Source organism: Pungitius pungitius, chromosome 8, assembly GCF_949316345.1.
Source record: "Pungitius pungitius chromosome 8, fPunPun2.1, whole genome shotgun sequence".
NCBI lineage: Eukaryota > Metazoa > Chordata > Actinopteri > Perciformes > Gasterosteidae > Pungitius > Pungitius pungitius.
This window is the reverse complement of record NC_084907.1, coordinates 10,749,432-10,762,803: the sequence shown is the minus strand read 5'-3', so window position 1 is coordinate 10,762,803 and position 13,372 is coordinate 10,749,432. Positions and strand designations below refer to the sequence as shown.

Sequence of the window (13,372 nt, the reverse complement as noted above, 5' to 3'; positions counted from 1 at the left end):
TAATATCACCCTTTGAACCCTGCATTAGTGAAATGCAGTGTTTTTATGCACTCATTTGATGTCCTCGCGCCCCCACCCCTTGAATGATCAAATTCCAGGCCTGATACCAATGGAGAACATCCACAGTGCGTGAACACGAGACCAGAAGCCCTCCCTGCATCGTTGGGAAGGGGTTCAAAGGTCACCCCGGGGGGTCCACAGACGGGCGGGGATGGACCAATGAAAAGAACACTCCTATTTAGCTGCTGTACAGGTATTTAGGAGCATTAGAATATGAATTTGCCAAAGACACATATTCTACCTAACCAACTGGGTGACCGATGATGGGATACAATATTTAATTTACTGTATTCTGTTTATGTCATACTAATCAGCAAGCATCTTTCACTTGTGTAAATACGTCATTTCCATGTGAATGCGGATCATTATGAAAATAATGTGTGCCCATTATAGTCAGGTATCTGAGATGCAATTTGGGAGACGATGCAGCCCGAAAAAGCTAAATAGGAGATGAGTCACAATGATCCGGCAGCCAATTACGTTCATATGTTCACCGGAAAAGATATAACAGATTCATCGTGAAGAGAGCCTACTTCAAGACCTCTTCACACACAAAGAGGTCCGGGGGCCAGGGGGGGAAGAAATCCGGGCTCTTCTCGCACTCGGGGACGTGAGGGTGCAGCTGGCAGAGGCAATACCTGCCGGAAGCAGGCAAATAGGACGTCGTTCAAGCTGCAGATGTTCGCTGTAATAACGCCGCCGTCACCGAGCGCTTCAGGAGACGCCAATTATAACTCTTTAGAGGGTGAAAACAAGCGCGCCGCGACAGCCGCTGTTGAGCATCCCACTGAAGAATTTCTGGAAAGGGCTAAAAATGCAGCTCGCCTTTTGTTCAGCAAAATAGATACTGCTTGATCTATTTCAGATATTTGCGGCCATCTTCAGCCCGAAACAGACCATCCGGAGATGGCTGATCAATTGGAGAGAGAGAGAGAAAGAGAGAGGGACAGACTCGCGCTGAGTGTTTGAAATGTTCAGCTGGCTGCCTGCGTGTTTCCCCGGTGCGGATGGCTATTACCTTCCAGCAGGGCAAAAAGCGGGTCACTTTTCTACCTAATTAGCTTGCAGAGAGAGCTTTTTTTCTATTAGCCTAACTACCACATGCTGTATATTGAGAGCAAGCAGTGACTCATCATGACTATGTGGTGCCACATAACGTCGCACACGTTTGGAGTGCACGGCTAGATGTTGAGATTGGGTTTAGAATGAGAGCGAGGCAGCAACGGAACAGATGACCCTCTCACATGGGTTCGATGTCCCCCTTTATTTGATTCAGCACATGCTCATCTTTTCCCAAACTGTCTACCTCGCTGATTAGATTATTATTTTACGCTAATCCAGAGATTTAAACCAACATCTACCAACTTTCAAACATCTTCACATCACTCCGGGGTCTGCTGCTTTTCTGGTTTTGCCATACCTGTCTGGTTATGAGCTTGAAGCAGTCATGACATTAGCGCTATGACGTCACAGCTCTGAACGTAGCGGTGCAGTTTGTGGACAGGTTGTTTATCAGTCAATAAATCTCCAGCTGATTCAAGTTAAAGTGGCCCTTATGTTAGCATCAGTTTCAGCCCAGGCTCCTGTAAGGTCCAGTAGGAACATCCAGAGATGAGGTTCCCATGTGCAAAGCTAGAGCATACCAGAAGACCCTTTTTTAGAGCCAGAGTAAGTTTTTTTGGCTTCTGGGTAGCAGCTGGAGTCCCGCAGAAGACTGTTGGGACACAGCGAAAGGGTGGAGGTGGTTGTGAAACATCTGCTGAACGATGGCTGCAGGAAGGGCAAACACCAAGTCTGTGAAGTGCAACCAATACGAGTTTTTCAATGTTAATGTTAATATTATCACTTCCCAAAATAGTAACAGTTCCTTTGGTGAAGGAGGAAGATAATTATAGGAAATCTATTGCAAGAAACACTTCAGAAGATCTTTTTTTTTACATGAAAAGAAGACTAAACAATTTCAATAATAGATTAGGTCACTTTTGTCATGTAGGACATTTGTCATACAGGACTTGACAGAATGAGAGCACTTTGTTGTGGGAGAAAAATATCTCATATATTCTAATCGATTGATAATTCACCCACTCCCTTAAAGTCCAACCCTCTTCCCTTGTGAGAATCCGTCTACTTCACCAAACCTAGAATTCCTATTATTGTTGTACAAGAAAAGTGCTGAAAATTCCAACCACATCCTTTTTTTAACCCTTTTAAATCACGTTTGTATTGTGAACCTCAACAATATATTTCTTTCAAGATGAGATCCAATCGTCTTTTGTCAGTATATATAAATAAAATATGGCATATGTTTATGTAAGCAATTTCCAGGCCGACTCTACACATTCGGAAGCGCCTCATGGCAAAGACACAAAGAAGTTTTTTTTTTTACACTGCACAGAATGTTTATGTACTTGTGATGATCAAACGTGCATTCATCTGGTCAAGTATTGATTACTGGAATTCATCAATGAGTGTAGCTGCTCTTAACCGTTAGCAGGTCGTTTAAAACACTCACCAAGACAAAATCCAGTGTCACATCACCCCCGTACTCCCATCTCTCCACTGGCTCCATTTAGCTTTTAGGATACAGTTCCAAATTCTCACGCTGACTTACACGGCACTCCACGGTCAGGCCCCCGCATATAGTACCTGATCTACTACACCCCAAATCACGCGCTCATACCCTCAGGTCTAATGCTCATGGTCTTTGGGTCTGTCCCTCATACACCTCTTGAGACACATGGTGATTGAGCTTTTGAGGCAGTAGCTCCTAAACTGTGCAATGCTCGGCCTGCACCCCTACGCCTTGCAGATTCTGTATACGTATTCACTCACCAGCTGAAAATGCACCCCTGTAGACTGCTTTACATTGTGTATTCTCTCATGTGTCTGTTATTAACTGGCCCTGTGGTCCTCTTTATGTTTCTGCCCTGTGAAGCACATTCTGCTCTTGGTCTGTAAAAGCATTCTATCAATACATTTTACTTACTTACTTAAAGGACCTAGTGTCATTTGGAAAACCCTTCACCAAATACTCCACTTCTCTGATTAAACTGGAGAAAACCCACAGAATTCCACTCTAGGCTGAGTGGAAAAGCTCAGCCCCCAAAGCAGCTGTGGTTTTCAGTCCACTGGAAGACGTGGAATGAAATGGAAATAATCTCTCTGTACCATCAATGCATCTGAAGTCAGGTGGATGCCATTGGACCGAAGCACAACTATTTGGAACGTTTGAAATTAAATACTTTTTGGTGGTTCTTCGTAGAGTGCAGCACACAGACTTCAGAAGAGCAGGTAATAACATTCCTCTTTAAGGGGAAAAAAAGGGATGAGAATATTTTGCAATTTTTTTCTCATCCCATGCATAACTTGTCTGACTTCATGAGATAACAACTACAGTGGGCTTTCGGATTTCCTGAAGATTGCTGAGGTCATGGTTGATCAAAACAGTAGACCAAGCAACTCCAAATCCGAGATTTTTATGAAACTGTTGCTAATTTGCTTATCACTTATTGAGTTAAAGTCAAAAACCTTATTTGTGAGCTTACGTGGACCTTTTAAGCTCATCTTTGAATAGAAGTTAAAGCTTGAGATCAATTTGAAGAAATTTCCTGAGATATGTTCTTCTTGAGGATGGGACGGGCTTGAGGTCACAGCGAGTTCATCTTCATATAATAAATATATGATCATCAACTCATTAATGCAGATTCTTGTATATGACAACCACGCCCCATTTGTCACACAAATTTGTCATACAAATGGGGCGTCATTTATAGAGCAGTTTAATAAGACAGATTGCTAAGCAGTGACTAATACTATAATAAGGAGACATACTCCAAACCATGAGAAAGCAGGGACCTGGAATACGTTGTTGATCTACAATCAAATTCAGCCAATGCACAAAATATGAATATAATTTATAAAACAATGCTCAAATCAAGCAGTTTTTCTTCCCTAAAATCTTGTCCAATGCTTCCAATTCCCTGTAGATTGTAGCTATGCAAGAATTTCGTCACCCATCTTTTTTGTGAACTACCGCTTTAAAGGTTTTTGTTGTATAAAAACATTGTCATGTCTGTGTCAAAGCCTGAACACGCACTTGTTCCTTTCTAGGACCGGAAGTGGTTCCCTCATTGGTTGTATTTATCGTGTAGGTCATGTCCTCCACAAAGTACCCCCAGCAGCAGTTATCATGTCAATCCAGTTCAGTGTTTCCCTAAAGTTGGGAGGGGGTGCTGGTGGGAGTTTGCTCATCTGTGTGTGCGTGCGCATGTCTGCATGTGTGTTTGCTGGGCAAAGGCAGCAGCCGTCCTCCCAATTTAATGGTGTGGAAAACACTGCAGTTCGGTGGGTTAAAAATGGATGAAAACTAGAGGAAAATTAGAATTCCAGGCAGCTTAGCTTTACTGCTTAGAATTGTAAATTTAAATGGATCGGCGGCAGCGGTGGAGCCAATCCAAAAGATCGTCCTGCAGGCTGACAACGAATAATAGAAGATCCTGGAGAAAACCTGTTAACGTCTGCCTGGGGGAGGACAGTGGGATCTCAGGCAGACATATACGCTGCTCTCCACAACGCTGAATGAAATACCGAGGAAAAAAAGATGTTCTGGCTTGAACCTGGTGTCCCTCGTGTAATTGTTGCTTAGTGACACGATGTGGGTTTCAATGTTTGCAGGCAGCAAAGGAATAGCCCATCGTCCATCGTTTGCTAAACTTTACCGCACTAATTATCCCTGTTTGATAGTAAGTATGTAAGTATTTTGAAGTATCTCATTAGAAAACTATAATGGAAACCTTGCGGTTCCCCGGGGGCTTCCTTTAGGCACAATTAAGCGTTTAAAATTTGGATTAGTTGCACACACTTTTTAATTTTTAACTTACACCACAGATTAGGCCCCGTCACTTTAGCCCCCGTCACTTTTCGAAGGCACTCTCTGACGTCTGCTTCGAAGACCACTCTTCTGTCACGACCGCCGTTTATATAAGGGGAAGAGAAACAATTAACCATTCCCCACAGCTACGGGTAATCACACATTCCCTGAACCCAAAACACAAGACAATTTGGTAGTTGTGAGTGCCAAAGAGTCAACGTGCTACGGGGTACGCAGTTTGCCTCGCTGCTGATCTTCTAAACTCATACTAGCTGACATTAACTCATTGACAAAACCTTTCAGGAACAACTTGTACATGAGTTTGAAGTATTTCTGTTCATGGTTCTCGAACTCTTCGCCTTCAACTTGGTTTACTGGCGGATTCCAGCCGCTCATCTTCGGATTAAACTACTCCGCAGCTCAGTTGAATCGCTTCAAACCAGCTTCAATTGGCTTGACAATTGTGTAGTGTAGCCTTCTTAATCCAACATCATATTCTGAAGGCCATGGTTTTATTAACGATTATAACACGGGTTGATGTAATCCAGCGTTCTGATTGGTTGACGGGGGGGGGGGGGGGGGGGGCATTATGCCATAATGTACAGGTGCTGTTCACATTGACCCCATTGTTCCATATCACTGCGCACTCACAGTAACACTTTAGATTTTGTGCGACCGTTAGTTGACATTTGAGCTTTTAGCTCGGTGACTATCGCCGACAAACAGTCCCACAAATGGAGCTTAAGCGGTAGCTCTAGAAGGAAGACTCCTTTTATGCCACGCGTATTTAGATATGCTTCACCTGATCTCTCAGAATGATCCAATCAGCGGCGATTGGCTGCACGACCAACCGAGGCGGCGCTGTGGCTGTAAACCTTTTAAGGGGTTCTCTGTGCTGCTGTCATTTCATTCAAGTGTCATTTCAGGGCGAAACCCGGATGCGACCCTCCTCCACCCCGCAGGCACCTCCAGCAGCTATCAGGCATTCTTCACTCGTTCTGTGATTTCATCAAAGCCCTTCTTCACAACCACCACCAGTGTCTGGACTCCAGGGGGGATTCGGCCAAGCAGAATGTAACAGTTCAGGCTGCGCGTCGGGCCAAACTACACCCAGAACTGTACCTTATTGCTTTATTAACGTACAGGTGATTCTTACATCAGGCTTATTGACCATAAACCATCCATGACTGTTCACGAATAAACAACTTAAGAGTGTCTCACAAGCTTTAGGTTTGAATTTGAATATAAAAAGGGTAGAAATAAGCCTGAAGAGAAGTTTGTTCCTTTGCAGAGCAGCTGAAGTGCATGACCCAGTTTCACAAAGACAAAGAAAGGTGCAGATCTCTGCCAGGTGCGTCTGCAACCACCACAGCTATAATGCATACTTGAATTAATACAAACCACAATTGTCCCGGTCTCTATGTTTAGTCACTCGGGCATTTGAAGCAGTTATTGATCACTTTTCCTGCAGGAGGGTCAGCAGGCAGTAACAGTTGATACGCTAGAAACGTGTGGTTTTCAAAAAGTGTTACATCACTGCAGCCGGGAGAAGTCCTGCAGCAAAGGGCCCTGTATGAGCTCAGAACACCTCAGGCTCATGGCTTTAGTAGTCGGAGAGATAAGCTGTGGAGAGACAGACCAACACACACATGACCAAACACGTGGTCTCCTCAGGCACACGTAGAAATTACACAGAGGAGAACAAATATTTCTCTGTTGGCTCTTTGCCATGTGGTAGTCTTTGCTGAAGTTCTTTGTGATTTAATTGTTGACATTGGCTGCATGCTTCCAGTTGGTTAAACTGTACTAAACCCAAGTGACGCCGAAGAACAATATACGTTTACAGCCATGACTGAATGGGTTATTAAACGAAATGCCACGTTCAGCTGGGAAGATACTTACAGTTTTAATAAGCTCGTCTGTAATACGGCTTTCCTTGCCTGCCAAAACTACTGACTGTGCCACAGGTCCTCAAGGACGCTGATGAAATAGAGGGGAAAAAAACAGAGCCAAGTTCATTGTGGTTTTTCAAGGAAAAATGTCAAATTACAAGCTAAGTAAGCAGCCCCCACGTTGTCCAGCTATGCTTTAAGTGGAAAGAGGTGTTTTGCCGTCCAGTTGTATTTTCTGTCAAAGAACTGTGAAAAGTGTGTGACTGCATCCTTTAAAATATAACGCAAATAATATTACAGCAAGCTCACTGAGGTTTATAGCAGGTCGGGAAACCTGCAAAGTAACTCAAAAGGCAGAAGAGTCTGTTGGGCTTAAAAAGCTGCTGCATTCAAAACTATGGAATCTGATGGAGTTTTAATGCTGTGAATATTGTAAAGAGAACCTATAAAGATGCACACACACATATTATACGATATGTCCCTGTCCGTTTCCAATGAAACCTCAGGGTACCTTTAAACTCCCGCCTCACAGATCCTCAACTTCTTGGCAAGCGTTCAGGAACATTCATTCTAATTTGTACTATTCTGCTCCAGTACACAATATCCCATGCTCCCGCTCTGCCACAACATTTGCATAAGAATGAGCAGGACTCGACGCAGAGACGGCCCCCTGTCAGGAGGACCTCATGTGTTACTTCAAGAGACAATTCAAAACCTATTTGAATCCATATAGAATCGGACAGGAAAAGTCCACATCTTTATTCACGGGGAAGTTTTGCACTAATGTTTACAATTGTTAAGGATATCGGATATTTCTGAAATGACCTGGCTCCGCCCACTCAGCGTGCCGCTGTGACCCCCCCGCCCCGGACTTGCCACAAGGAGGATCTCGGCCCTGCTCAAAACGGATGAAACATTCAAACTCATTAAATACTAAAGATGATAATTATTATTTGGTTTGTCTCAATTCAAGTGTTGCTCCTATTGTCGAAATGTCAACATTGGAGTTAATTAAAATGTGGAATCGGCTCGCACAGCGCATGGGTTTTCAGGACGTGAAATGAGAACGCGAGAGTCCAGGGATCACTTTTCCTCAGGGATACAAGGAAGGAAAATAAAATGCTTGAGTATACTGTAAATGCATTGCATCGCTAACAAATGGTCAAAGTGAGGGCTGGTTTAATTGGAGGTTGAACAGTCGCTGTAAGAATATGCTACAGTGGTTATTGTCATTATAGAAGTACATGGATTTTTAATTGGAAATCATATTAGACTGACATTACAACCCGCAGTGATGTAATTATGAGAGGATAATTCACTTTTAATCTGTCATCTCACACCAGGGGGCAAATTCGAATAATAACTCGATCTAAAAAAAGAAAACTTTGCTGCGTTTGGAACCAAAGTGAATCGTGAACTTTCATCGTATTGATTTTGCCGGTGTTTGGACAGTAGCGAGTCCCTGCAGTCGGACGCAGTTTGTTCCTGTTCCTGTTCCTGTCGGACCGATGACATGAGGAATCACTAAGAAGAGGTATCCGATCTTCTCCCTGACGGGATCCTCTCCTTATGTAGGTCACATATCAATATTCAACGGAGAATGTTTTATAACCACATTCAAGTTTCTCACGGTATCTTTTTAACACGATGCATGTACAGGATGCTCGTTTTGCGACTTTCATCTGATGCCATGGAGTCTGCGTTGTTGTTTATGCCATCACTTTTGGATTTGGCAATACAACAATTTCTCATTAGCATCCAAAGCCTGGCACCTGGTTGTGTGATAAATAACCAGATCCTTCACCTTCTGAAGCACAGCTTTCTAAGTGACTTCATACCAAGTTTAAATTACAGGAAGAACATACAGTGTACTTGATGTCACCCATCAACAATAAACACAATCAAATAACCTAGCAGATATTACCTCCAAAAAGTCCCCATGAATATTTCATTTCCAAATGTTTTCCCCTTGTGAGAGTTTATTTATTCTTCTCATCTTCTGCATTTATAAGGCAGCCTGTCAAGACCATCCTCAGTGTTCTCCTTCTAGCTTTGTGCACATTTCACAGCAGCATTTTCTCAAAAGGTCCAGACTTTACTACAGTACCGACCGATTTTCATACCTCCTCAGGCAGCGTGGACCTTTCCGCCTCCTGATTTGCTGCGCTACTGACCACACACACACACACACACACACACACACTGAAGGAAAGATGCATTGAGCACAGCTCTGAAATGAATGTTTCCATTGTGACATTTGGTGTTTTGATCATTTTACATCACACGTGTGATGGACAGCTATTCAGTACGTCTTCAATGAATGTATATGTATTTAAATTGTGCATTTTCTAGGCCAAGGTCAAGCATCACGTACAATCAGTGCACACTGGCCACTCCAATGTTAATGAAACAAAGCTACTGGGTTAAGATGAAGCCTGTGGTTTGAGTCAAATTAAGAGCATAAATGGTGTTGCATGGAATATATTGTTGCATTTCTCAATAGTGGCATTGGTATAAGCCCAGTCACTAGTGAGGACCATTTCTGCAATAAAAGGTTGTTGCTGATTAACCAAACAGTTGAAAGAGGCATCATTTGCCATCCAGATGCCTTTGACCAAAGCACGTGAATCAAGCTCAAACCGGAGTGAGCAACACAGTGGATGAGAGCGTCCATGCAGGCAGAAACACCCTTCTCACTCATCTGCCTGAGTTAACCGGGTGCCGATGGACATCATAATTGGTGTGTGTGTGTGTGTGTGTGTGTGTGCGTGTCAGAGTACCTGGGTGTACCAGAGCCCCCCAAGTTAAGGCCCAGACTGTGCTGCTGCTGCTGCTGATTGTGGTCAACATGGCCAGAACAGCTGACGTGGACAAGGACACAAGGGACAGGATTCCCTCCTGTGTGTGCGGGTTTGCAGAGGAAGTGCTCTTTGCCCCCCCCCCAAAGAAAATCTGAACTGTTTGTTTTAGCCACGGGGGGGGGACTCAAACCCGGTTGCTATATCGCGGAATGGTGACGGAGCTAAAACCATAATGATGTAATGAGGATTTGGAAATGGCCTCACAGTCAGTGCAACAACAAAAAGACATATTCAACTTATACAAGTGAGCAAGTGAGTGTTTCTGCCGATGCCCAAAACATGTCCGCTGCGAAGACGATGATGATGATGATGGTGCCGTAATTTAGCAGTGAGTTAACTGAGTGAACTTAACTAAAGTGTAACAGTACAATATGTGGTGGCGACGTGGAGTAAGGCTCCGATGATGAACCTTTTATTCAACTAATCAATTAATAGTTATTTGCAGAACATACATGAACATTTTATTATCTGTGGGCTGCTGGACGTGTGCCCACCTGTCCCTGTTGGCCCATCGGGGCGGAACGCAACCATTATTATACCAATATAATGGTCTGGACTGGGGAGGGGTGATCGAGCCCTGACTGGTGACTGCAGTGTTTCCCCTGCTAATAAACAGGGCTCCCAAAGCACCACCCTCGCCCCTAGCAATCAAGTCAAGTTTAAGGTTTAAGGCCTTTTAGGTCGGTCCATCCACATCCAAACTCTCAATGTCTCTGGTCGTATTTGAGCTTACGGATTTTTTTTCATAAATTTATGCCATCATTTTTTAAATGTAATTAAATATTTGTCTCTATGTTACCAAACTACTTTGGCAGTGAGCGTAGTGATTTTTCTTCCTTTTCGTATTTACAGTAGCCCCCAATAAGCCATGGGAGTGAAGGGAATCCGGAACCAATCGGGAACCATAATGATGTCACAGTGATGTCATCAGGGTCATCTTCGCTTTGCCTTGAGACTTTAAGAGAGAGTCTCAATAGGGTTTGAACAAGGTGACCATTTTGGAGGCTTGGACAGTCTATTTGAAGATGCTATCCGCCTAGATGCATTATGGGACATGTAGGGGTCGCAGTTTGGAGCCTAATTCATACACAAGACTAAAAGTTTTATTTTTACCATTTCTTTAGAAAAGCATGGTTACTTATAAATAGTCTCAGAGTTTCCCAGTTTCCTAAAAAATGTACTATATGAATGTGAAAGGAATTGTCAACAATTTGACAATAAATTGCTGTTAAATAAATTGCGTACACATTGTCCTCTCACAGTAAATCAACATCCATCTGTGCTGCAGCACATGTGATGAAGTCCCATTTGCTCTGGGAGATTAGAAAGGGGCATTAGAGTTCAACTGGGATTAGAGGTCCCAATAAAATGTCACAAAAAACAAAAAACTATGCAGTATATAGTCAACAGTCTAAATCCCAAAAGAGATTGGACTCCACGTTAGACGCCATAACAGCATCCGGTTTTCACAACGCCAAATTAATTCACATAAACAATATTATATTTCTAGAGAAAACCGGAAGAAAATAAATAGCTTGTTTTTATTCATTATGACTTAACGTGATATCATTATCTGTTCTGTCGGCATGTATCGAAACCCCTGGTCCTGGATCGGGGCTGATCGATATACTGTAATACAAACATTGGGATTTCATCCGCATGACTGCTGCTTAATCACGTGTTCTGAACCAAAGATTACCCCCCCCCCCCCCCAAAAAAAGTACAATTCCAAGAACTGAGCACGTTCAGAACCCGCACTACCATCAGAAGCAGTGCACGTGGTGACCTCAGAATGTGTTGGGTTCGCCTTCGCTTATAAAACCTTACAATGAGGACCCCACGTGACTCGAGAGCTTTGGAATCTTCTGTTAATGTGGAGTAAAATCCACTGTGTTTTCTCACAATACAGCACGCGCCGGCACTTCCTTCTTGTGATGCATTTCACCTTCGAATTGTTTTGTGCAGCTTTGCACGGAACACGCCGTGAATGCGCCGTGATAGTAGCGCCGCGCGGGTCTCCCCGGCAACTACGTCACTTCAAAGACAAATAATAATGGAACAAAAACGTCGGGAGGAACATAAGCGGCACGTTTGTTTGTTTTTTTTTTTTTGGAGAAACAACCAGCTTTGTTCGTCGCCTAAGCAACAAAAAAGCCACTAAACAGATGCGTAAAGCTGCTCCTCAACACGACCCACGGCTGACCCAATCAAACAGAGTCACTCCCACCGGACCGGACCTCACACGGACACGGTGGGACACGCACGTGAAACGCGACTGACGTTCGTGGTTTTAATAGACAGCCTTGGGAGGCGGGGGTCCATATCGCGCAATACGCGTGCAAAGCGGGCCGTGGTTGGCGGTGACACAGAACGCGCGCCGCGGGGCGTCTTTGGGGCAGAGGACCCATGTGGACACACGGGGGGGGGTGGAACTTACTTTTCCTGCGCGGCGTTCTCCTTGATGGCTCCCAGGCCGGAGTGGTTGCCCTGCTGGAGCCTGCAGGTGAGCAGGTGCCGCTGGTGCTGGTCTTTCAGGCACACGTTCTCCTTGCAGAGGTCCGTCACCTGGAGCTCCAGCTCCTCGATCCGGACCCGCTGCTTCTCCAGCAGCTCCTGCTGCGTCTCGATGATCTTGTTCAGCTCTGCGAGGTACTCCACCGCCTTGCTGGGGTTCTCCGCCGGGTTCTCCATCTCGTAAAAGCCCCGCTGCCCGTCCATCGGGGACGCGGTATCCACACAGCAGCCAGAAGAAGCGCCAAAAAGCAGCGTGTTCTCCCTTTTTTCCTCTTTTTTTTACTCACGCGCGCTCAGTAGTAACGGGGCTGAGCGCTGTCAAAGCCCGAGACCCTCCTCCGCACCGACATGGCAGCTCTTCTGTTCCTTTTTGTCCTTGTGGTGGCTTTTATCCGAGAAGTTGGTTCGGGTGCACCGCTGTACGCCGCCCGCCGCCGCGTCCACACTCCGCTCTGCGCCGCAACAGCGCAACTCACACCTCCAGCCAGCCGCGCGGTGCGTAGTGGCTGTGTTGATGAAGGAAGGGGGTGGGGAGGGGGGGGGGGGGTTATTAACCCTCTAGGTGCTGGAGATTCAGGCGGCTGCGCGTGTCGGGGAGGTTGCTGTGTGTGCCGTAGAGGGAGCTAGTTTGTTGGCAGCATCTGCTCAACAGGTTTCTCCACCCAATCACCGACGGCTCGTGCTTTGCGCGTGGTGCCAGCTGTGGTTTGGCACGTGCAAGAAAGAGGTGGCGGCCTTCCGCTATATGCTCCCATCCAAAAATATGGGGTCGATGCTTTTAAAAATCGTGGCAGCACAAAGTTAATTTGAAATATCATTAGGAATAATCCCCTTGTAAAACTTTTCAGAAACCCCTACTGAAGAACAGCAAGCATAGTCAAACTGAGTTGCTGGGTCCCAATAAGCATCAAAGAAGAAAGAAGCAATTTCCTGTAGGCAACAAACCACCTCAGCTATCTTTAAATGGCCCTTCCGACTATGCATTCTACCTGCTGACCATCAGGGGGCGTATCTTCTGGTCGTATAGAAAATTACTATGGCTTGATTTTTGTCCCTCATTTGTAATTGCACACAATCTCTAGATTCAAGGTTTCTTCAATATGGCACACTATTAATTTAGTAAATGATGGTCCATTTAGAGTTAAATAGACCATAAAGCAGGGATGCTCTAGGGC

At 44.7% G+C, this 13,372-nt stretch overlaps 1 protein-coding gene across 6 annotated transcripts in view; it reads right to left on the bottom strand.

The window, feature by feature from the left end:
• The window catches only part of iqsec1b (IQ motif and Sec7 domain ArfGEF 1b), a 129,845-nt gene extending 117,156 nt beyond the window's left edge, over positions 1-12,689 (bottom strand). For all 6 annotated transcript variants that reach the window (XM_037489739.2, XM_037489741.2, XM_037489742.2 and 3 more), the window contains exon 1: positions 12,121-12,689. In XM_037489739.2, the coding sequence (XP_037345636.2) occupies positions 12,121-12,401 (281 nt within the window). In that variant the 5' untranslated portion in view covers positions 12,402-12,689. The remainder of the gene's footprint in view (positions 1-12,120) is intronic.
• Positions 12,690-13,372: the final 683 nt, after the last annotated feature.